Source organism: Aquarana catesbeiana, linkage group LG01 (genome assembly GCF_042186555.1).
Source record: "Aquarana catesbeiana isolate 2022-GZ linkage group LG01, ASM4218655v1, whole genome shotgun sequence".
Classification (NCBI taxonomy): Eukaryota; Metazoa; Chordata; class Amphibia; order Anura; family Ranidae; genus Aquarana; species Aquarana catesbeiana.
This window is the reverse complement of record NC_133324.1, coordinates 109,519,729-109,545,888: the sequence shown is the minus strand read 5'-3', so window position 1 is coordinate 109,545,888 and position 26,160 is coordinate 109,519,729. Positions and strand designations below refer to the sequence as shown.

Genomic DNA, 26,160 nt, shown 5'->3' with positions numbered 1-26,160 from the left:
CCAGGGATCCCTTGACCTGGCCACAAACCTCTGCACCTTCCGGTTGAGCCGAGAAGCCAGGAGATCCACATCCGGCATTCCCAACCTTAGGCAAATGAGCCAAAACACTTGCGGATGCAGTGACCATTCACCCTGGTCCAGCAACTGATGACTAAGTAGTCCACTTGCCTACGCCCGGAATGTACCCGGCTGACAGGGCCGGCACGCGCCGCTCTGCCCACTGTAGGATGAGGGAGACCTCCAGCGCTGATGCCGAGCTCCTTGTCCCTCTATGATTGACATACGCCACCGCCCGCCGTGGAGTTGTCCGACTGGATCCTGACCAGACGACCCTGCAGCCTCTGCAACCATGTGGAGAGGCACCGCCTGGTCGCCCACAGCTCCAGCACATTGATCGACAGATGGAATTCTCCCTGCTCCCAGCAACCCTAGACCGACTGGATGCCAAAAATTCCCCCCCAGCCAGTCAGGCTGCGTCCGTCGCGATCACCGTCCAATGAAGAGGAAGGAATGATTTCCCGGACAAAAGGGCCGGGGACCTCAGCCACCAGAGAAACAAAGCCCTGACTAGCTGGCTCACCTGGATTTGATAATCCAGGGATGTCGGAGACTTGTCCCATTTAGACAAGATCTCTTTCTACAAGACCCGAGTGTGGAATTAAGCATACGGTACCGCCCCGAAAATGGCTACCATGAGGCGCAGACCTCGCATGCAGAAACGCGACGACCACCTGTGGGACATTAGTAACCGCAACGCAGATTAGAGAGCTTCAGCTTGCTTGAAGGAAGAAAGACTCTCGCCTTTGGGGAGTCCAGAATCAACCCAACGCACGGCAGCAACACCGACTTCTGGAGATTCAACACCCAGCCAAACTTCTGAAGAGTCTGCATGATGATTGCTGCATCCTCCCTTAGTTCTGAGGCAGAAGCCGCCCTCAGGAGGAGATCGTCCCGGTAACCCACGATCGCGATCCCTAGTTACCAAAGCAATGCAAGCATCGGAGCCAGCATCTGGTGAAGACCCTTGGTGCCGACGCTATGCCAAAGGGAAGAACTACCAATTAATAGTGCCTGTCCCCGACCGCAAATCGCAGGAACCCCTGGTGTGCAGCGACCACATAACGAATTTCATCCTGAACCTCCACAAAAGAATTGAGGGTCTTGCAATCCAGGACCGGACGGACCCTTTCCTTCTTTTGGGATTACAACCCGATTGGAGTAGAATCCCTGAAACCTTTCCGACGTCAGTACAGGTACTATCACCCCATGCAGCAGTAAGTCCTGTACGGCCCCAAACAGGGCCTCCCGACGAGCCGGAAAGAGACGAAGGTTGGAGGGAAAAAACCTGTCTGGCGGCCAAGAAAGAAACTATCTTGTAGCCTGACAAAACCAGCTCGCAGACCCACTGGTCGGAAAGGAGAGAAGTCCCCCGGTGTGCAGAATCCCGAAGGCGACCCCCCACCTGAGAGCCGGGTGAACCTTCATGCGGAAGCTGATTTGTTTGCAGGCTTGTTCAGCCTGCGATACCAGGGATGCTTTTGTCCCACAGGGCGCCTTGTCGGACCCGGGGCGCTTACTCGCCTACCCGGGCGGATGAAAAAAAAAATGCTTCTGAGCTGAAAAAGAGGAGCCCTTGCCTACGGCGTATATCCTTACCTTTTCTGGATTGTGGGAGTAAAGTACTATTTCCCCCAGTAACATTTTTAATAATGTCATCCATCGAGGCGCCAAACAAGCTTCCAACCTTGACAACTCCGCCAGCGCTTTCTTAAATGTCTGGTCCGCAGACCAACACTTGAGCCAACCCACGTGACGCAGCGCTACTGCTGATACCGAGGCTATAGAAAGCAAAAGGGACCGCATCCCGGGCTGCATCACAGATATACTTAAGGTCATGCACCGACTGGTCTGCCAGTTCCACACAGACTGGGGAAACATGTTTCTTCCCCACTCGCAGTGCAACAACTTAGCCCATTCATTAAGTGTTTGTGACACCAGAGCCATGTCCAACACGGCCGAAGCGCTGACCCCACAACCGTAAACATGGCCCGGGCAACCGCCTCAGCCTTTCTGTCGGCAGGGTCCTTGAAAAAGGGGGAACCCTTCCACCGGAATCGTGGTCACCTTATTTGACCTAGATACCGGGGAAGTCAGCGACTGGAGACTTCCAATATTTCCGGAATCCCTCACAGAAGTAACGCACTGCCATTCACCTCGCTTCCACCCTGGCAACAAATGATTGCAGGACCGCCGACAGAACGTCCATGGGCACCGCAGGTGCAGGGGAACCGGTTGCTATCATAGGGGTGTCTGAGGAATTAGTGCCCTGAAAAGGCACACTGCGGGCGTTCCCACTCCTTGTCAATAAACTTATCAAAATAAGTTAGGTAGGGAAACACCTCAGCGGTGCGGATCGGGACCCAAAAGGGACCAACACATCTGGAGATTTACCCACCTTGTGCCCGCACGCCGCTTCCACCCTGGCAACAAATGATTCCAGGACCACCAACAAAGCTTCCATTCTAGATAAAATATTTCACCAAAATGAATAAGAATGTTGCCATCATCCCTAATGTAAATTTGTTCATTTGAGGTTGCCCCATAGGAAAATTGGGACTTTAAAGGCAACCAAACATTATAGAAAAACAATAAATTTTAAATTAAATGTATTTTTATTTAGTCAATGTTTTAAAAGAACCAGTAGTCGGTGCATGGGATTGTTGTAACCAACTCGTTAATAACAGTAACATAGACCATGAAATATCAGAATACAAAATAACAATAAATATGATCTCCTGGAGAAAAACTACAAGGAAGATACAAATATAAGTGTACAAACAAATTTCGATCTCCTCTTGAAAAGAGAAGAGAAATCCGACGCGTTTCAGGAGTTTGTCCTTTCTTCAGGGGCTTGTTATAAAAAAGGCAGGTGTGTATCTATAAGAAAAACAAATCAACAGGGTTGGACAATGCAAGGACAGGTTTGGTTGCCTTTAAAGTCCCAATTTTCCTATGGGGGAACCTCAAATGAACAAAGCGTCCATGGGTACCGCAGGTGCAGTGGAACCAGTTGCTATTATAGGGGTGTATGGGGAAGAAGCGCCAGCATCCGACGCCATGTCTGACCCACTCTCACCTGTCACCCGGGGCCTAAGGCAAGAGACAAAAAATGCCTACCCTCCTAGCTGCCACAGACTGAGGGGCCCCCTGCAGGACTCACCACCCTGAACCAGGCGTTGCGCTGTGCCGCTGTCTGCTCTCCCTTCCAACACATGGAGTGTTCTGTATCAGTTTCGTGCTGTTCCTGGCTTAAACAGCCGCCCAGCACTAGAGAACTAACAAGACACCATCCCTCGTGGCCACAAGCACATGGCCGCGGCTACAGGAAAATGGCCGCGGTTCCCGCAGCGAACATTCCCCCCTGCACGCGGAAAACGGCCGCGGTTTTCACGCTGAACGTTCGCCCCGCATGGCGGCAAATGAAGGGATAACCGAGCTGACCAAACAACGTTCAAACGAAAGGATAAACGAGCAGAGCAACCGAAGTTAAAATGAAAGGATAAACGAGCGGAACAAACGCACAGCAGACCCCCTGCCAGGATCCAGAGATCACCCGGAGGACCCCCGGGCCAGGTACGTGCACCGCACCCCCTATGCGAAGCCACACAGCGCGCCCTTAGAATGGGGAGGAGGGAAAGAGGCAGGGAGAGAGACCCCCTAATCGACCTCCCAGGGAGTGCCCAGCTGCTCCAACCTGCCTACCCCTCCTGCAGGGACTGTTGGACGCACCCCACAGACAGACCCATCACCCAAGCAGTACGGGGTGGCTGTCGGCCACGGCACACTGACTCAGACAGCATTAGCCCAGTCATATGTGTGCCCCGGAGCATATAGCTCACCGGCTGCCCCTGGACCAGAATGGGCCCTGTCGCAGCCGACCCAGCGTGGAGCTAAGGTCTGCACGCGCTCGATGGCCAGGCTGGGGAGACTACCAGGATCTAGATTATCCAGCCTGTCACCCAGCCCGGCTGTTGATTGTAGATCACAAGAAGCAAAAACAGCAAAAAAGAAAATTTCAAAGACCACTGGTCCCCACAGGGAGCCAGGTCCTTCTAGACTAGGCAGAAAAAAACTGAGCTGCTGGAAGCAGTGGGGGGGTTATAGCCAGTAGAACCGCCCCCTGGGCGGTACTGTGCTTGTTTTTTATGTGTTCTGCCTAGTCTTCTAACGGTGGCGATATAACCCTAAGGTCAAGATTAAAGTGCTGTGTCCGTCAATGAACGAAAGAGAAAAACAGAGCAGCTCAGTGCACTTAGTTTTAAAGAACGTCATACAGAAGTATCTTGTCAAGCTGCAATATATATATATATATATATATATATATATACACACACATACATATATATATATATATATATACACACACATACATATATATATATATATATATATATATATATATATATATATATATATACACACATACACACACACACACTTTTTTTATCTCTAGTATTTGATTAAATTTGAACAGCATAAAAAAAAAAAAAAAAAAAAACACAATAGGGGAAAAAAGGATACGGTACAATATAGCAAAGCCTTTACCGTTAAAGTAGATCTTTCCATCATTCAAGCCAATCAAGATGGGAACATGTTCAACAGGACAATTACCCATTGATCAACAGCTCACAACATACTATATTGACAGATTTCATACCAGGCATGAAGTATTAATATGGGAAAAAGCTGAAGGGAACAAAGACGAGAAAAAAAATAAAGGGGGGAGGGGGGGGGGGGGGGTAGTGAGGCAGGCTGGGGAATTATGGAAGGAAATGGAGGACAGAGGCAGGGAGAGGTATAGGGTCTGGTCACCAGCAGGCTTCTAAAATAAACAAGGTACAGAAAGTATGCTGGGAGTGAAGAGGAATAAAATTGCCAGACCCTGGGCATCTAGCCAGCTATTCCACACCATCAAATTTCTTGGTGCAGTTTCATAAGGTAACCACTTGACCACCGGAAGATTTTTGGAGGAATCGATCCCTAGCAGAGATCATTGTGGGGACTATCAAACAAATCTCCCCAGTCAAGGATGATAGATCTACATTCCATATAGAGTATAACAAAGTCATCCTAGGGGTGGTTAAGGGAGACCACTGGGAGTTTATCGAAGACAAAGGTTTAGGCAAGTCCTACACCAATAACAGGGCCTGCAAGGATCAGATTGCACAGTAATGGGGTTATTGAGCAGCAAAGGCATGTAGCCAAGCAAGCCAAAAAAGGTAGCATTTCCAGGAGAGGTCAGCAGAATTAATGCAGCTTTTAAAAAAAAAAAAAAAAAAAGAAGACAAAGAAGACGAAGACGAAAGGTGCACTTACCATCATTACTACTAAAACCTCTCTGTTCATTTCCATCCTCGCTACCAAATCCTATATAAATTGAAAAACCAAAGAGTCAAAATTTTCACTTTCCATATAATGTTTATTTAAGCTTTACAATATTAGATATATGGTTTATGAAGGAATTTTTATTATTTTCAAATTCTTTATTTAAAATATCCAGCATACACAGAGCAGTAAATCACATTAGACAGATGCATGCATAAGTTGACCCTAAAGAGATCCAGTACTAACCGGACCGAACATCATCAGTTATAATTAGCATTAAGTGCATGGGCGACCTTGCGCCGGAACACCCAGCAATAACAAAATCTACAGAGCTTAAAACAGTATAAGCGAGGTTGCCTCCGACACCATGACTGGGGATAAAGCAGTGTTACATTAAATCAAGTGAAAAGGAAAGATAAGAACTAGAGAATTGTAGGGGTGGGAGAGAGAACAGTAGGGAGGAGAGACAAAAGGGGGGAAAAAAGTGTTGGGCCAGATGAACGGGGGGTGGGTTGGGTATGGGGTTCAAATGAGCAGGGTGGGGGTGCAGGTTAAGCATTGGGGGGGGATGGGGGGTTTCAGCGTTGGGCCAGATGAGAAGGGGGTTCAGTGGTGGGACAAAAAAGCAGGGGAGCAGAGCAGTGGGGCAGATGTGAAAGGAGGTGTATTGGTGGGACAAATGAGGAGGTTAAAGTGGTGGGGCAGGAGAGCAGGGGGTACAGAGGTGAGACAGATGTGCAGGAGGTACATTGGTGGAGCAGATGAGAAAGCGGGTTACAGTGGTGGGGCAATGATGAGACGGTGATTCAGTAGTGAGACAGATGAGCATGGGAATAGGGCGGTAGAGCAGATAAACAGGGGGGGTTCAGTGTTGGGGCAGAGGAGAAAGGAGGTACATTGGTGGGACAGATGGGTAGGGGGTTACAGCAGTGGGGCATATGTGCAAAGGAGACAGGAGGTACATCGGTGGAACACATGAGCAGGGGTTTACAGTGGTGAGGCAGAAGAGCAGGGGGTACAGTGGTGGGGCAGTTGACAAAGGGGTTACAGTGGTGGGGCAGATGAGGTTCAGTGTGAGAAGATTGTTTAGCGGTGAGACAGAAGAGCATGGGGGTACAGCGGTGGAGCAGATGTGCAGGGGGTTACAGTGGTGGGGCAGATGAGCAGGGGGTTACAGTGGTGGGGCAGATGAGCAGGGGGTTACAGTGGTGGGGCAGATGAGCAGGGGGTTACAGTGGTGGGGCAGATGAGCAGGGGGTTACAGTGGTGGGGCAGATGAGCAGGGGGTTACAGTGGTGGGGCAGATGAGCAGGGGGTTACAGTGGTGGGGCAGATGAGCAGGGGGTTACAGTGGTGGGGCAGATGGGCAGGGGGTTACAGTGGTGGGGCAGAGGAGCAGGGGGTTACAGTGGTGGGGCAGAGGAGCAGGAGGTTACAGTGGTGGGGCAGATGAGCAGGGGGTTACAGTGGTGAAAAAGATTTGAAGGGGGGGGGGGCAGTGATCTGAGGTGTGGAGTTGCAGGAATTGGGGCTGATCTGAGGCGTTAGAGTCCAGGATGTTAAATTCTCACTCCTAAAGTAGTTTACAGCATTTACTTTATAAAAAAATCCTTTTCGTGATTGAGAGTGTGAAGTTCAAGATTTTTTTTTGTTATAAAATCGGCACGCTCAATTTCTTTTAAAACATTTTTTGGCACACTGTGCTCAAAAGGTTGCCTACCCGTGGATCTATCCAATCAGGACCCAAGACACCAGCTGGAGCTGGTGTGCTCGTTCTCGGTGCTGAAAAGACTGGGCTCAGGTGAGTAAAAGAGGGGCTCTGGGGGGTGCTGCACTATAGAAGGTTTTTCACCTTAAAGCGGAGTTACACCCATTTAACCACTTCACATCCCGGCTATTGTCAAATGACGTCCGCAGGAGGGATCTCCCATCCTGGGCGGGCATCATATGATGGCCTGAGCTTCCGGGCCATCTAGGGGGCTCGCGCAGCCGCGATGTCCACAGGGCACCCGCTATTGCCGGTAACAGAGCCGGGATGTGGATCCACGTCCTGTCAGGGGAGAGGAGACCGATCATGTGTTCCCAGTACAGAGGAACACTGATCGGTCTCCTCCCCTTGTGAGTCCCCTCCCCCTACAGTTAGAATCACTCCCTAGCTAACAGTTAATCCCCTTGATTGCCCCCTAATGTTAACCCCTTGCCTGCCAGTGACATTTATACAGTAATCAGTGCATTTTTATAGCACTGATCGCTGTAGAAATGTGAATGGTCCAAAAACAGTGTCAAAAGTGTCCAATGTGTCGGCCGCAATGTCACAGTCACGATTAAAAAAAATAAATATATAAAAAAAAATGCCATAAATCTATCCCCTATTTTGTAGACGCTATAACTTTTGCACAAACCAATCAATATACGCTTATTGCGATTTTTACCAAAAATATGTAGAATACATATCGGCCTAAACTGAGCAAAAAATTAGTTTTTATTCTTAACAAAATTGGGATATTATAGCAAAAAGTAAAAATGATTTTTTATTTTTCAAACTTGTCACTCTTTTGTTTATAGCGCAAGAAATAAAAACCACAGAGGTGATCAAATACCACCAGAAGAAAGCTCTATTTGTGGGGAAAAAATGATAAAAATTTCATTTGGGTACAGCGTTGCATGACCGTGCAATTGTCATTCAAGATGAGAGTGCTGAAAACTGAAAATTGGCCTGGGCAGAAAGGGGGTGAAAATGCCCTGTATTGAAGTGGTTAAAAGTCAGCAGTTACAAAAAGCGTAGCTGCTGACTTTTGATAATCAGACACTCACCTGTCCCAGCGGTGCAAGTGCAGGAAGCCTTGCGCATCTCCCCCTCTATGCGGCGTTGGCATTCTAACTGCATGCGCTGTGAATGGCCGGGCAATCTTCTGGGACCTGTGACGTGTTCCAGAAGATTGCAGGGAGAGATGATCTTCCTTCCGGTGACAGGGAAGGAAGGGGAGCTGGGTGGCTGTAAAAACAGGGTACCCGCTTCTACCCCAAAAAAATGACATGCCAAATGTGGCATGTCAGGGGGGTCACCAGCACTTAAAGCGGAAGTTCCATTTTTGGGTGGAACTCTGCTTTAATGCATAGAATGCATTAAGGTAAAAAAAACACAAGGGTTTACAACCCCTTTAAAAGGTGAAGGTCAGGAGGCATGGCTTCCCTCCATCCAAGTGTGCCCTAACCCAATCCAGGAGTCCCCAGTTTTCTACCAATCACTGCAGAAAACCAGGAATAGAAGGGAGGACGGCCTGTGCTGCACTCCCAAGATACAGAATTTACAGATAAGTTACAATTCCAGCAGAGTTCCAAAACTCTTAACCACTTCATATGAGGTCCTGGGCTTTGTGGGGGTATAAATCAGGAGAGGCTTAACTGGAGGTGCTGCAAGGGAGAAAACACACCGAACAACATGGAAAAGGGGGAATTGACTGACGCTGCCTGATCCCACTATCCCTCTGCCACTGATCCAAGCCATCCCTCTGCCACTGATCCCAGCCATCCCTCTGCCACTGATCCCAGCCATCCCTCTGCCACTGGAGAATAATTGAGTTTTTCTGACTGCTGGAATTTTTGGATAAAAATTTTAACCATGCGCACTTGCGCAGTAATCGTGATGCATCGCAGAATTGAATCATGGACAGGATAATCGCAAACGAATCGCGAGACCAGTGAATATGCGCACCGCTAGTACACTCCGCTATGCAGAGTGGACACAGTCCGCTCTCCTCTAAGGTGCAATTGGATAGAAATGGACTGCCTTTTTGATGCCATGCGATAGATGGATGAGGAATAGAATCACCATTCGTGTTTTTGGCAGACAGGATCGGACGGCGGCAGGTGTCAGCTGACAGAGCTCTATAGAAGAGACTGGAGGGTCTGATCAGATCCCCCTGAAAAACCAACAGGTGGACCCGATTGGATTGCCCATGTGAAAGGGGCCTTATACATAATACATATGTAAACATTTTTAAAACGTAGTGTAAATACTAAATATTGCTTTCAGCCAAATGTAATCCCTTGTAAGGGAACATGCAGAATGGAGAAATACATAGATAAAAAAAGTCAATAGATCCTGGCATCCGCTAACCAGCCCCCCCCATGATGTCATTAAACACAATGTACAAAAGTGGTGACAGCTGAAACTGTTAATAAAGGGACAGTGCTAGTCTGTTCATCCTACCTGTGTTAGCTTGTACAATAAAAACTATTACAGCAGTTTATTTTAAAACCCAAAACTAGATCTTAAAGATTCGCTAGGTCAATTAAAACACACCAGAAAATGAAGTCCCTCCTCTTCCACCCCTTCGTCCTCTTCCAGAGGTTTCATCATTAAAACCTATGAAAAAAAATACATATTAAAAACTAGGCAGGGATGCGCAGCTGTGTACTCTAGAGAATAACAGGAGCAGGCATGTTTATTTTATTGCAGGAGATATTGTTGGTCTCTTCTGCAATTAAAAACATGCCTGCTTCCAATTTTTCACTTCAATTCTACTTTAAAAAGATTGGATCATCAGACCTCAGAGATAAAATATTAAGTTTTTTTTTTTTTTATAGGACTATACACACAAAATATAGAAACATCCATACACCTACTATTATAGTCTGTTAAACTTGTCTTTTCGTTATCAAATTATATTTTAAAAGTATATAGAACTATTGGATTAAAATGGTTGTAAACCCTTTACAACAGCTTTATGCTACAGGTAAGCCTATAATAAGGCTTACCTGTGGCTACCCAGGATATCTCCTAAACCTGCACGGTTTAGGAGATGACCCCTGCATGTGCCGATGACATCAGCACATGCGCACTGGTGTAAACTGAAGCAATGGCACGCACGTGCCGTTGCTTCAGTCTTGTGTGCAGTTACCGGCAGATACAGCGCGCATGCGCGGGAGTGACGTCATCGCGGCTCCGGCCAATCACAGCGCCGGAGCCCGCGATACCCGGAACTAACCCCCCGGGACAGATGTTGCCGGCCTGAGGGGCAGACCAGGACAGCTGCGGGGGCTTCGTTCTCGGGTAATTCATAATGAGCTACGCATGCGATTTTGCAGTGTTTGACCCAATTTTACCATGATCTACTGTGCTTATAATAAGTCATGTGACTCAAAGAGCATCAAACACAAAAGGGTGCGTTACTGATGCATTCTTCCGGCATTTTCAATGCATTTGAACTGGGAGGTGAGTTTTTTTTTTAACTGACCAAAAATGCACCAAGCAGGATTTTTAACACCACAATGGAAGCGCAACAAACCAGTGCGAGGAGATACATAGAATTTAAAAGGGATACATTTTTCTCAAGCTTTTCTTGCGCTAACGGTGCCAATAATAACCAACCATAAATTCATAATTATTTAAATTGATAATAAAAAGTTGAATACAATTATATATAAAAATAGGATTTTTTCATTATACTTACCTGCAAAATCATTTTCTTTGAGTACATCATGGGACACAGAGTTAGGCTAATAATTATTACCTGCTGGGTTATACTTCATCTCCAGGTGAATGGACACTGGTAGACCAAAGGTCTTTAGACAGGAAGTGATCCCCTATATAACCCCCTCCCATACAGGAAGTACTTCAGTTTTGTAGCAAGCACTGAATCCCCAAAAAGAGGAGTGGGACCTATCTCTGTTTCCCATGATGTACTCAAAGAAAAGGATTTTACAGGTAAGTATGGCAAAAAAAAAATCCTATTTTCTTTTTCATACATCATGGGACACAGAGTTAGGATAATATTCATTACCTGCTGCGACGTCCCAGAGCAATAGCCTTGAGGGGAGGAAGACACCCTGCCAAACAATTATACGGCAGCCCGCAGTACACTGCGGCCGAAAGCCGAATACTCGGCTGCTCAAACACCCACTTGATAAAATTTTGTGAAGGTATGTGAGCACTGAAGACCAGGTAGCAGCCTTACAAATCTGAGACACAGATAACTGATGGTGAAAAGCCCAGGAGGTTCCTACACCCCTGGTAGAATGAGCCCTCACCCTTAAGGGAGGAGCTTTACATTTCAGACCATAAGCCTCAATGACCAATTGACGGACCCAATTGGCAAAGGAAGATGCCTGCCAATTCTTGTATCCCTTTGGTACAACAAAAAAGGAGTCTGATCCTCGGATCCCCCCAGATCTAGACAAATAAACCTTGACTGCCCGGACAACCAAAGAATGCAGTCGTCTCTCTTCCGCCGAATGAGGTGGAGAGAAAAAGGAGGGCAAAATAATGTCCTGATTTAAATGAAAGGCCGACACCACTTTTGGCAAAAAAGGATGGAACAGGTCGTAACACAACCCTGTCGTGGTGGAGGATCAAGTACGGTTCACTGCATGAAAGGGCCGCCAACTCTAACACCCTTCTAGCCGAGGTGATAGCCATCAGGAAGGCTAGCTTGTGTGACAGCAAGTCTAATGGAATTTTCTTGATAGGTTCAAATGGTTGTTTCTGTAACAGACAGCACCCTGCATAAAGGTTCGGATCAGTGAATGGGAGGCTAAAGGCCTTTGGAAGAATACTAATAGGGCCGAAACTTGACCTCTGATTGTACGCAAAGCCAATTTGATTTACACAGCTGACTGTAGAAAAGAGAGAATTGTCTCAATCACATATTTCCAAGGATGCCATTTTTTGGCTTCACACCAAGCAATACAAGTCTTCCAGACCTTATGATAGATCTTCCTAGCGACAGCTTTTCTAGCATTCATCTCGGGACCACTGGTCCCGAGATGCCACAGTCTTCTTCAACACCCTGGCTTCAATAGCCATATCGTCAAATTTAGAGATGTAAATTGGGGTGGAATATAGGACCCTGAGACAGATCAGGGAGCCATGAAAGCGTCCATGGCCCGTCTATTGTTTCACAATCTCAGGGAATCAGGGCCTTCTGGTGCCACCAGAATGACTGGAACTCCCTCTTTCCAAATCCTGCACAACAAATGTGGAAGGAGAGGGATAGCATAAACCAGGGAGTACTGGCTCCATGGAACTACCAGAGGATCTGCTCAGATTGCCAGAGAATCTCTTGTTTGGGACACAAACTGCTGTAGCTTGTTGAACCTGGATGCCAGTAGGTCAACCTCTGGCCATCCCCAACATTGGCAAATTTCCTGGAACACTCCTGGGTGTAGAGATTTTCTGGCGGCTGAGATAATCTGCATTCCAGTTCTCTACCCCCAGGATATGGACTGCCAATAGAATCGGCGCATGTCCCTCGGCCCAGGTTAGGATGTGGTTAACCTCCTTCAGAGCTGAACGACTCCTGGTACTGCCTTGGTGGTTTATATAGGCCACTGCAGTGGCATTTATAGAACGTGGATAAGAATCCAAAGTAAATATTTAAAGAGAAGCAGCCGGTGATAGAAAAAAAAACTACCGTATTTATCGGCGTATAACACGCACTTTTTTCCCCCTTAAAATCAGGGGAAAAATAGCCGATCCCCCGTCAATTTTGTTTGATCGAGTGATCGCGGCAATCACCGCCGACATACACAGCCGTGTGGAAATTCAAATATGGCGCAGAGACTCAGCGAAGCCGAGATACACATAGCCGAGGGTTCTCGGCGCCGCTCACAGTCACGCCATTGGACCCGTGTTATGTCCGTCATAGGGAGGGACTGGGCGTGACTGTGAGCGGCGCCGAGAACACTCAGCTATGTGTATCTCGGCTCCGCCGAGTCCCTGCAGTCTCAATGCCATATTTGAATCTACACACGGCTGTGTATGTCGGCAGCAAGTACACAAAGCTGCACTGACAAGGCTGCACTGGGGCAAAGCTGCACTGACAAGGCTACACTGGGGCAAAGCTGCACTGACAAGGCTGCAATGGACACTGGGGCAAGCTGCACTGACACTGAAAAGGCTGCAGATGGACACTGATAACGCTGCATTGATGGGCATTTTAATGTAAGTTTTTTTTCCTTAAACTTTATTCCTAAAAGTTTTTTTCCTTAAAATTCCCTCCTAAACTTGGGGTGCGTGTTATACGCCGATAAATACAGTAATTCAAATTCAGCAATTAGATAAAATTGCACCTCCACCACATTCGTTTAAAATTTGACAACTTTGTCAAGATACAGGTAGCCAACACATTCAAACTTCACACACTCATCCTAAACTAGATAGAAATAGACTTATATGGTAAAGTTGATATCTGTTATGTTGCAGGAGCGACCGCTCAAATAGACAGGGCGCAGCCCAGTAGGTTGTAAGACAGTCCATCTTAAGTCTTCAGTGTAGGATAGAGAAGTGTGATCCAGTAATGGACATTTCATCAATCTGAGGTTAGGTTGTTCCTCAAAGCAAAGTCTGTGTGCTGAGGTAATATGGGACTCTCCTAATGTGTATCGAGCGCTGTAGTAATTGCAGCTAGTGCAGGTTCCTACACCTTTTGAGAAACAAGAGTCCGCGGCATTTACCGCAGTCAGCGGGTAGTAAAGGGGTATATGTCTGGATAGTATTTGTGGTGAGTGATCAGGTTCCAATAAATTGCAGGAACAAGAAAAGAGAAAAGCTCACCACTCTGCAGACGTCCAATTTGTCATGCCGGGATGGAAACGATGTCCTCACTGAATGAAAAAGGGAGGGGAGGGAAGCGTCTCACTCCCAGGCTTGTACTGCTGGTGTATCACACGGCGATTACTGCTCTCAAAGGATCGTCGCTAAGCCTCGATAAGCATCCAGGGATATTAAAGTAAAGGAATGTCTGTGGTAGTCAGTCCGTATCCCTACTACACAGGGTGTGGTGGCGTCATGCTGACAGGTTTCACTCAGATCCTGAGTTTCTTCAGAGCATCGGTTTCTCAAAGGGAGTAGGAACCTGCACTAGCTGCAATTACTACAGCACTCGATACACATTAGAAGGATCCCATATTACCTCAGCACAGAGACTTTGCTCTGAGGAACAACCTAACCTCAGATTGATCAAATGTCCATTACTGGATCATACTTCTCTATCCTACTCTGAAGACTTAAGATGGACTGTGTGTCTTATAACATAATGGGCTGTGCCCTATCTATTTGAACGGTCGCTCCTGCAACAGAACAGATATCAACTTTACCATATAAGTCTATTTCTATCTAGTTTAGGATGTGTGTGTGAAGTTTGAATGAATGTGGTAGCTACCTGTATCTTGACAACGTTGTCAAATTTTAAACGAATGTGGTGGAGGTGCAATTTTATCTAATTGTTGAATTTGATTTTTTCAATAAAGTGTTTTTATCTATCGCCGGCTGTTTCTCTTTGAAGATTCACTTTGGATTCTTATCCATGTTCTATATATGTTGCTTTTTTATCTAGAGAGCCACACCTCATGGCTATTCACTAATGAGGTGATGGTGTTTTGCTGCTGAATTGAGGAATTACAGTTGAATATTCCTCTTCAGCTTTTTAGCTCTTTAGACTGTTTTTATTGTTATTTTCACTGTAGTGGCATTCTCAGAATGAACCCCGATAGGGCAGTCCTGAAGCGCCACTGTCCAGGACCGTAGGGCCAGTCGTACTGCCCGTAATTCTAGGACGTTGATGGGCAAGATCTGTTCTTGACCATTTCCCTTGAGCTGTGAGCCCCTCTAGGGTCGCTCCCCAGCCTGAGAGACTGGCATCTGTAGTCAGTACTCTCCAGGTTCTGATCCTGCAACCACCAGTCTAGGCTTAAGTGTGCCCAAGGAGATAACAACATTGGATAATCCAGAGCTTGTCCTGTCCAGTTCCAAGCCAACAAGATGTCTTGTTGTAAAGGCCTGTAATGGAACTGGGCATAGGGCACCGCCTCAGAGGATACCATCCTCCCTAGAAGACAGAGCCAAATGGAGGGTTTTCTGGTGCCCCTTATCTGACGCACCTGATTCTTCAGGGCACAGATCCTTGTGGGTGGCAAGAATATTCTTGCTTGGACTGTATCTAGGATCAGACCTAAATACCTTAAAACCCAGTACTGGTGCTAGGACCTTTGTGAACACCTGGGGAGGTGTAGCAAGCCCGGAGGGTAGAGCCACAAACTGAAAATGATGTTACTCTACTGCAAATCGCAGGAACCTCTAATGAAGCTGAAAGATAGGTATGTGCAAATACGCGTCCTTTATTTTGATGGAGGCAAGAAAGCCTCCTATCTGGGGTGAGGCTACTACTGAGCGGACAGACTCCATCCAAAAGCACTGGATCAGTAGATACTGGTTCATGGATCTTGGGTCTAAAATGTGCCTTGTGTCCCATTTAGTTTTGGAACTGTAAATAAGTTTGAGTAAAACCCTGCACCCCTTTCGGGTACAGGAACCTCTACAATCACTCCTTGATCCACTAAATGATGTAGTACCTGAAGCAACAAGTCTCTTTTTGGAGGATGCGAGGGAACACTGGATCTTAAACCTCTGAGGGGGAACCCCCTGCAACTTCAGCTTGTAAACGCGGGATATAGTTGAAGTGACCCAATCATCCTGAACCATCCTTCTCCAAATGTCCGCAAAGTGCAGCAGACTTCCCCCCCACCCGATGGAGTGGGGGCATCCCCTTAAAAGGAGGGCTTGGTGCTGGGTTTAGAAGAATTTTGGACCCAGGGCTTTTTCTGGCCCTGGTCTTGTGGCTTGCCCCTGGCCTTAATGCCCTGTTAGCAGTGGAACTGCCTTGGCGCTGAGACATTTGAGGAAGCAGTCCCTGAGGTTTTAAACGAGGGACGCCTGGTGCTTTTCTTCACAGGAAGTAGAGAACTCTTCTCTCCAGAAATCATTTGGATATATTTGTGCAAGTGATCACCAAATAAACGTTCCAAATGAAGGGGGAAACCTGCCAATAACGTTTTACAAGGAAGCTGCTCGGCTGACCAGTTCTTAAGCCACAAAAGTCTGCGCATATGTACAGACAAGAGAGCCAAAACGAGAAACCTGCTGTATTGAATCCTTTAAGGCGGCAACAGCAAAACAGCGCGAGAAATATCTGCCTTATTTTCATAGCACAGTGCCCCTGGAAGACGTGATGTTGTCACAAAGCACGTAGGGCAGAGCAGGACAACGCGCTGACGTCACCTCCAATCTGTGCTCGATCTCCAGTAGGACGGGGTTGTCTGAGTCCACACGGCCAACGGACCGGACTTAAGGCTTTTCTTTCTGGATGACATTGTAAGTGTGTTTTTTATGAGTTTTAATAAAGTCCTTAAAGGTTTTACACTATGTGAGTTCCATCTTCATTTATGGTAAGCATCTTCTACGAGCTGGTCCATAACTCTCGATGATTTGATAACCTCGTAAGTGGATACCGATGCAAGCCCCAGTTGCAAGTTTCAGCTGTTTTGCCAGTTATGATCCTCTGTAGTGGGGGATCATGGCTTTCCGGTAAGGAGTGACCCCTTCCATTCTTGGTGGTGGACTGCTTTTCACGGAGGAATATTTCATTTTTACTTGGATGTTTTCTTCATATAGGTGGTTTTAGTTGCCACCATTTAAGACTATTATTTCGTTCACTTGGTTTTGGACTTTAGGTCGCATGGGTGGTTAACCCCTGATGCCACCATATTTTTTAGTTTATTTATATTTCTATTTATTTTGATTTGACACGGTTTTCACAGTCTCTATGCAATTTTTTTGTAAATTATTAGCGCGATTCTATTTGTTTTTTATTTTTCAGTACTATATGTGAGTCATATTGTCAGAATTGCTGCTTTTTCAGGTATTTCATTTATTAATTTATTTAGCGCAGTTTTTTTTCCCCTTTGTTTTTCTTACCTTTAAAATGAGCACTTTTGATTATTCATGTTCGTGTCCCATAGACTTTAATGGTGTTAGCGTGTTCGAACAAATTTTTTGCATGTTCTGCTGCTAACCGAACGGGGGGGGGGTTGGGGGATGGTGGCATTCGGCTCATCCCTAGCCTTTATTAATTACTCCAATTTCTTGTCAACAGGTTCTTTCAAGCCATGTGCGTTATCTACTGGACAAGTCAAGTTCTTGTTTAAGGAAGAGACTACTGCATCTACGGCTGGCATGCTCCATTTCTTAACTTTTCATCCATGGGATATAAAAGGGAAAACCTCTTAGAAGGAAGGAACAAAAATCCTGTCAGGATGTTCCCAATCAGCATAGACCGCCCATTCCAACAGAGGGTATAAAGGGCAAAGCCTGTGTGGCCTGAAGAGGCCTCAGGGATACCAAAGAGGACCAGGGAGGCTCAGTAACCTCTGCAAGAGGCAACTTGAAGGTAGAACGAACAATTTTGGTAAGAGTCAGAATCAAAAGCCTCTGATGAGAGGCAGACTCCAACTGGATATCTTCTTGTCCAGATTGCATAGAAGCAGACTCATCCGCCAGGCCATCCACAGAATCCTGAGCGTTAAGCTCTTCCCCATCCTCAAACCGATTCCTGCTTAGACTAGGAGGCTCCGGCACGCATCTTACCACCCTGCAGGATGGAGGCAATCATGCCAGAAATCCTCTGCTCTAACCCGGCTAGGGCTGAGGACAGTTCATCCTTAGTGATAAAGGGTGAAGCAGCAGCTTTGACTGTAGGCACAATCCCAGATAGGTGCAGCAGCTCAGATTGCCCGGAAGCCTCTGGTCCTTCAGGGGATACAACACTAGGTATACGACTAGGTTCATCATGAACTACTGATGACATAGGTGTGCCCTTCCCTGTAGTTAGTCCCGCTACTTTTTTTTTTTTTAAAGACATTTTCTAGCCACAAAAAGGGAGTACCTGGGTGTAGTATTAACACCACAGAAGGGAAACCCTTTATTAGGGCTCACCAAGCCCCTATGCAACAATCCTGCTAAGCACCTTAAGCCCACCAAGCAACACCTGATGACTCACGTGACTCGGGTAAGGAGAAAATGAACCGCTGCTAGTGCCTGGTTCAGAGCCTGCTCTGTATCCCACAGCTGCCTTCTAGAAGCACCGCATTCTTTGCATACACAGCTTAAATAAGATGGATGGCTGTGCGCCGAAACGTTCTGTGCGTGCGTACGCATGTGGTCTCGAACAGGCGTGGCTGTATTCGCATATGACGCAAATCTTTGTGTACCCAGATAAAGGCTACGGCGCATGTGTGGCGAAGCCACGTGTGCCCTGGCCACCAAAAGAACTGCTGAGCCCAGCGGCATTCTTTAACGCACGTGCGCAATGGCGAACCAAGGCGAAATGGTGCACCGTTGTGCACCATCATACAGGTAAAAAACAGCCAGACACAAGCAAAAAAGGTACACTTTGCAAACACCAACAGCTAGCCCAAAACCCCCCCCGTATGGTCACCGCACAGGTGTCCAGCCTCTAGCTAGCTTGACTGATTGTTACAATCACTGGGACACCCCACAATATTAAATGAAGGGGTTTCACTTACCTGTCCAGGCGCAGGGCAGCTTAAAAACTAAGAGCCCAATCTTAACCCTTCACGGCAGGTTGCTGTCACTTGAGCACCTTCAAGGACTGGGTACCCTTTTCATGTTTAGGGTCCACTCCCTTGGACCTGTACAGTACCCTGTAGGAAGGCCTTAGCGCTGTGGTGTCCAGGATTCCACTTTGCAGGGTTCATCGCCCGGAGGCCGCATTACAGGCAAAACCTCACAGGATCTTGAGTCTTCTTTGCGAGGCTCAGGTACCATTTATCTAAGCATATAAAGCCTGTGTCAAATGGATCCGATCGGTCAATCCCTTGATTCATTTAAGAACCGTATGTGGGGCTAGAGACCTGGAGCTCAGACAACCGTACCATCCACCTTGCAGACACTGGTAAAAAAACTAAAGTACTTCCTGTATGGGAAGGGTTATATAGAGGATCACTTCCTGTCTAAAGACCTTTGTTCTACCAGTGTTCATTCACCTGGAGATGAAGTATAACCCAGCAGGTAATGAATATTAGCCTGTGTCCCATGATGTATGAAAAATAAATATTTTTTTTAAAAACTGTCATCTTCGGTTTTCGACCACGTGCATCCTGCATTTTCGGTACCAAAATTCCCTTTCGGTGCACCTCTACTACAAACTCCATTAGCACCACTCCTCCCTACTGTGTTAATACTGCAAGGCACCATGCAAAAATTTTCTGGAAATCACATGCTATAACATAAGAGGCAAAGGGTTTCCAAATACTTACCACCACTTCTCGGAAACCCACTTCGTTTATCACCATCATCAAATCCTAAACAGCAATACATTATTTATATATGAATTAAGTGTGAGTCCAAAATATAACTACATATGATGTACTGAACACACACAGTAAAGTATGTTCTATCAGCATAGGATGATATAAAGAGGCAATAATTTACCTGTAAAGTCTGGACATTTTTTTTTACTTTAACCACTTGCCGACCAGCTCCCCTGCGCGAATCGCCGTAACTATACGGCGGCTCGCGCATTTGCAGATCCCCGTTCTGACAGAGGACATGTCAGATCTTCTTTTCCCATTGATTAGGAACAGTTATCTGTCATGTCCCAGTGAGCCCATCCCCCCTACAGTTAGAACATACCTAGGGAACACACTTAATGCTTGATCACCCCATTAACCCCTTCCCTGCCAGTGTCATTTTTACATTGATCAGTGCATTTTTATAGCACTGATCAATGTAATGTCACTGGTCCCCAAAAAGTGTCATTTGGGGGTCAGTTTTGTGTGCCACAATGTCTCAGTCCCGCTAAAAATCACAGATCGCCGCCATTACTGGTAAAAGCAAAAAATAAGTCTCTGAATCTATCAAATATTTTGTAGACACGATAACTTTTGTGCAAACTAATCAATGAGTATATCGGCCTGAACTGATAAATAAAATGTTTTTCTATATTTGTTTTTGGATATTATAGCAAAAAGTTAAAATTGTTTTGTTTTAAATGGTTACTCTGTTTATAGCACAAAAAATAAAAACTGCAGAAGTGATCAAATACCACCCAAAAGAACGTTTTATTTGTGGGGGGGGGAAGGATGTTGATTTTGTTTGGGTACAGCGTCGCACGACCGCGCAAATGTCAGTTAAAGGAACGCTGTGCCGTGTCGCAAAAAACGGCCTGGTCCTTAACCACTTGAGCCCCGGACCATTATGCTGCCTAAGGACCAGAGGTCTTTTTCCAATTTGGCACTGCGTCGCTTTAACTGCTAATTGCGCGGTCATGCAATGCTGTACCCAAACGAAATTTGCGTCCTTTTCTTCCCACAAATAGAGCTTTCTTTTGATGGTATTTGATCACCTCTGCGGTTTTTATTTTTTGCGCTATAAACGGAAAAAGACTGAAAATTTTGAAAAAAAATGATATTTTCTACTTTTTGTTATAAAAAAAATCCAATAAACTAAATTTTAGTCATACATTTAGGCCAAAATGTATTCGGCCACATGTCTTTGGTAAAAAAAATGTCAATAAGCGTATATTTATTGGTTTACGCAAAAGTTATAGCGTCTACAAACTAGGGTACATTTTCTGTAATTTACACAGCTTTTAGTTTATGACTGCCTATGTCATTTCTTGAGGTGCTAAAATGGCAGGGCAGTACAAAACCCCCCCAAGTGACCCCATTTTGGAAAGTAGACACCCCAAGGAAATTGCTGAGAGGCATGTTGAACCCATTGAATATTTATTTTTTTTGTCCCAAGTGATTGAATAATGACAAAAAAAAAAAAAAAAAATTTACAAAAAGTTGTCACTAAATGATATATTGCTCACACAGGCCATGGGCCTATGTGGAATTGCACCCCAAAATACATTCAACTGTTTCTCCTGAGTATGGGGATACCACATGTGTGGGACTTTTTGGGAGCCTAGCCGCGTACGGGGCCCCGAAAACCAATCACCACCTTCAGGATTTCTAAGGGTGTAAATTTTTGATTTTACTCCTCACTACCTATCACAGTTTCGGAGGCCATGGAATGCCCAGGTGGCACAAAACCCCCCAAAATGACCCCATTTTGGAAAGTAGACACCCCAAGCTATTTGCTGAGAGGCATATTGAGTCCATGGAATATTTTATATTTTGACACAAGTTGTGGGAAAGTGACACTTTTTTTTTTTGCATAAAGTTGTCACTAAATGATATATTGCTCACACAGGCCATGGGCATATGTGGAATTGCACCCCAAAATACATTTAGCTGCTTCTCCTGAGTATGGGGATACCACATGTGTGGGACTTTTTGGGAGCCTAGCCGCGTACGGGGCCCCAAAATCCAATCACCGCCTTCAGGATTTCTAAGGGTGAAAATTTTTGATTTCACTCTTCACTGCCTATCACAGTTTCGGAGGCCATGGAATGCCCAGGTGGCACAAAACCCCCCCAAATGACCCCATTTTGGAAAGTAGACACCCCAAGCTATTTGCTGAGAGGCATGGTGAGTATTTTGCAGCTCTCATTTGTTTTTGAAAATGAAGAAAGACAAGAAAAAACTTTTTTTTTTTTCTTTTTTCAATTTTCAAAACTTTGTGACAAAAAGTGAGGTCTGCAAAATACTCACTATACCTCTCAGCAAATAGCTTGGGGTGTCTACTTTCCAAAATGGGGTCATTTGGGGGGGGTTTGTGCCACCTGGGCTTTCCATGGCCTCCGAAACTGTGATAGGCAGTGAAGAGTGAAATCAAAAATTCACGCCCTTAGAAAGCCTGAAGGCGGTGCTTGGTTTTCGGGGTCCCGTACGTGGCTAGGCTCCCAAAAAGTCTCACACATGTGGTATCCCCGTACTCAGGAGAAGCAGCAGAATGTATTTTGGGGTGTAATTTCACATATTCCCATGGCATGTTTGAGCAATATATCATTTAGTGACAACTTTGTGCAAAAAAAATAAATAAATAAATAAAAATGTGTCTCTTTCCCGCAACTTGTGTCGCAATATAAAATATTCCATGGACTCGACATGCCTCTCAGCAAATAGCTTGGGGTGTCTACTTTCCAAAATGGGGTCATTTGGGGGGGTTTTGAACTGTCCTGGCATTTTATGCACAACATTTAGAAGCTTATGTCACACATCACCCACTCTTCTAACCACTTGAAGACAAAGCCCTTTCTGACACTTATTGTTTACATGAAAAAGTTATTTTTTTTTTGCAAAAAACTTACTTTGAACCCCCAAACATTATATATTTTTTTAAAGCAAATGCCCTACAGATTAAAATGGTGGGTGTTTCATTTTTTTTTTCACACAGTATTTGCGCAGCGATTTTTCAAACGCATTTTTTGGGGAAAAAACACACTTTTTTAAATTTTAATGCACTAAAACACACTATATTGATCAAATGTTTGATGAAATAAAAAAGATGATCTTAGGCCGAGTACATGGATACCAAACATGACATGCTTTAAAATTGCGCACAAACGTGCAGTGGCAACAAAATAAATACATTTTTAAAAGCCTTTAAAAGCCTTTACAGGTTACCACTTTAGATCTACAGAGGAGGTCTACTGCAAAAATTACTGCCCTCGATCTGACCTTCGCGGTGATACCTCACATGCATGGTGCAATTGCTGTTTACGTTTGACGACAGACCGCCGATTGCGTTCGCCTTAGCGCGAGAGCAGGGGGCGACAGGGGTGCTTTTTTTTTTTTTTCCTTTATTATTTTTCTGCTTTTTTTATCTTATTTTTAAACTGTTCCTTTCATATTTTTTTTTTTTAATCATTTTTATTGTTATCTCGGGGAATGTAAATATCCCCTATGATAGCAATAGGTAGTGACAGGTACTCTTTTTTGAAAAAATTGGGGTCTATTAGACCCTAGATCTCTCCTCTGCCCTCAAAGCATCTGACCACACCAAGATCGGTGTGATAAAATGCTTCCCCAATTTCCCAATGGCGCTGTTTACATCCGGCGAAATCTAAGTCATAAAATGCTCGTAGCTTCCGGTTTCTTAGGCCATAGAGATGTTTGGAGCCACTCTGGTCTCTGATCAGCTCTATGGTCAGCTGGCTGAATCACCGGCTGCATTCTCAGGTTCCCTGTTGAGACAGGAGAGCCAGAGAAAAACACGGAAGACGGTGGGGGGGGGCATTCCCTCCCACGGCTTGTAAAAGCAGTCTAGAGGCTAATTAGCCGCTAGGATTGCTTTTACATGAAAGCCGACCGCTGGCTGAAAAGAATGATACCAAGATGATACCTAAATCTGCAGGCATCATTCTGGTATAACCACTCAAAGTCGTGAATGGCGTACCTGAAGACAAAAATTGGTTAACAATAAAGCACAGTAAACGGTAAAGTATAAAAAATTGCATACCTGAAAAAGCAAACATGATAAAACATAATAACAATAAAACATTGCACAATAGAATACAGTAAAAAAGAGCAGAACAATAGAGAGAATAGAGAGAGAGAGAACAATAAAACGACAACTATTTTTTTTTAATTTTATATATATTTTTTTTTTTTACACTTTTTTTGTAACTAACTTTTGTAACTGTAACCGGTTCCAGGTTCGGGTCTCACAAAATGCGATGGCATCTTGGGAGACCCTGTGAAAGTGTGCCTAGTCTGTGCAATGCTGTACCCTACGCTAATACTCAACTAGTGCATGGTAGCGTTCAAAACATTCACCAATGCAAAGACCAGGATTGTCAGGACAGGAGGGACAATAATAGCGGGTGTCACGCCTATATCCGCGCTTCCTGCAGACACAACATCTTTTTTGGGGGTTCGTTGGGTAGGGGTACTCGGGAGGACATAAAGAAAATGCCTCTCATGCAGCCGACTGCATTTGATTGGGGATGTGAATGGGGGAAGTACGGGCGCTGCAGAAGTGGTGGGTTCCCACTTAGGATTGGCGAATGCAGCAGGAAGGGCACTATGGACACGACGGGCCTGTGTTTGTCTTTTTGGTGGCAGCGGGACACTACTTGTGCTTGTCACCTCACCAGCTTGAACTGCACTTATGGGACTCGCCACGTCACCAAGTGTTACTGCAGTGCTGGTTTGACTACGACCGGGGTGTACTAGGCCGCTGGTGCTTGCCAGTTCACCAAAACGCTACAAAAAAAACTGTTAGCGATCGCAGGGATCAAGGCCTGACTCTGCAAACGCTGCAGTTATGCGTTTAGTGTTTTGTAAGTGTCAGTGATCGATCGATACTGCACTTGGGTGGGCTGGGCTGGGCCGGGCGGAGGGGCAAAACGCAGGTGCTAGCAGGTATCTGGGCTGATCCCGCTAACACTGCGTTTTTGGGAACCCTAAACTGCTGGGGACGCTAGTATAGATCTGATCGGATCAGATATTGATCCGTTCAGATACTATACCACTAAGGGAGGTGTATGCTGCATGCGTGGGTGTTAGCGGTACTGGCGCTAACCTGACGCTGCCTGGGGCTGGTGCTTGCCAGTTCACCAAAACGCTACCAAAAAAACTGTTAGCGATCGCAGGGATCAGGCCTGACTCTGCGAACGCTGCAGTTATGCGTTTAGTGTTTTGTAAGGGACAGTGATCGATCGATACTGCACTTGGGTGGGCCGGGCGGAGGGGCAAAACGCAGGTGCTAGCAGGTATCTGGGCTGATCCCGCTAACACTGCGTTTTTGGGAACCCTAAACTGCTGGGGACGCTAGTATAGATCTGATCGGATCAGATATTGATCCGTTCAGATACTATACCACTAAGGGAGGTGTATGCTGCATGCGTGGGTGTTAGCGGTACTGGCGCTAACCTGACGCTGCCTGGGGCTGGTGCTTGCCAGTTCACCAAAACGCTACCAAAAAAACTGTTAGCGATCGCAGGGATCAGGCCTGACTCTGCGAACGCTGCAGTTATGCGTTTAGTGTTTTGTAAGGGACAGTGATCGATCGATACTGCACTTGGGTGGGCCGGGCCGGGCAGAGGGGCAAAACGCAGGTGCTAGCGGGTATCTGGGCTGATCCCGCTAACACTGCGTTTTTGGGAACCCTAAACTGCTGGGGACGCTAGTATAGATCTGATCGGATCAGATATTGATCCGTACAGATACTATACCACTAAGGGAGGCGTATGCTGCGTGCGTGGGTGTTAGCGGTACTGGCGCTAATCTGACGCTGCCTGGGGCGACGCATATCACCGCCGGGCGATCGGGGGCTAAACCTTTATTCGGTAATAAACGGCGGGTGCCCTGACACTATAAAAAATAAACGAACTAACCAGCGTCAACCGTAACGTTTATACGGTGATCAGTGGTGAAAGGGTTAACTAGGGGGCAATTAAGGGGTTAAAACATTTATTAGATAGTATATGGGTGTCCCTGACACTATAAAACGCTGACGGCGAACCTAAATATTTACCTCACTAACTAGCGTCACCAGTGACACTAATACAGCGATCAGAAAAATGATCGCTTAGCAACACTGGTGACAGGGGGTGATCAAGGGGTTAAAACGTTATTGGGGGGGGTTAGGGGGGTACCCTAGACCTAAAGGGGGGTAATACTAATTGTCCCAACACTGTAACTGTCACAAACTGACACTATGCAGTAATCAGAAAAAAAAAAAAAAAAAAAAAAAAAAAAAAAAACAAACCTGCTGGTGTCAGTTTGTGACAGGGGGGGGGTGATTGGGGGGGGATCGGGGGGGCGAATCGGGGTGTTTTGTGTGCCTGGCATGTTCTACTGTGTGTGTAGTGTGTTGTGCACTTACATTGATGTCTTCTCCCCTCGGCGCTGGAACGGAATACCGAGCCGAGGGGAGATGACATCATTTCCTTTGCTGCTGTTTAGCATACAGCAGCAAAGGAATGTTCCCATTGGCCGGCGGCGATCGCGAGGGGGGGGCCACGAACGGATGGCCTCCCCCTCATCTCGGATCGCCGGGGAACAGAACGGGACCGCCTCGGG

At 46.0% G+C, this 26,160-nt stretch overlaps 1 protein-coding gene across 1 annotated transcript in view; it reads right to left on the bottom strand.

Annotated features, from left to right (window-relative positions):
• The window catches only part of DDX4 (DEAD-box helicase 4), a 169,409-nt gene that overhangs the window by 58,453 nt on the left and 84,796 nt on the right, over window positions 1–26,160 (bottom strand). The window contains exons 9-10 of the mRNA XM_073622831.1: window positions 19,501–19,545; window positions 5,377–5,427 (exon numbers count right to left, since the gene is read on the bottom strand). Of these exons, the coding sequence (XP_073478932.1) occupies window positions 5,377–5,427; window positions 19,501–19,545 (96 nt within the window). The remainder of the gene's footprint in view (window positions 1–5,376; window positions 5,428–19,500; window positions 19,546–26,160) is intronic.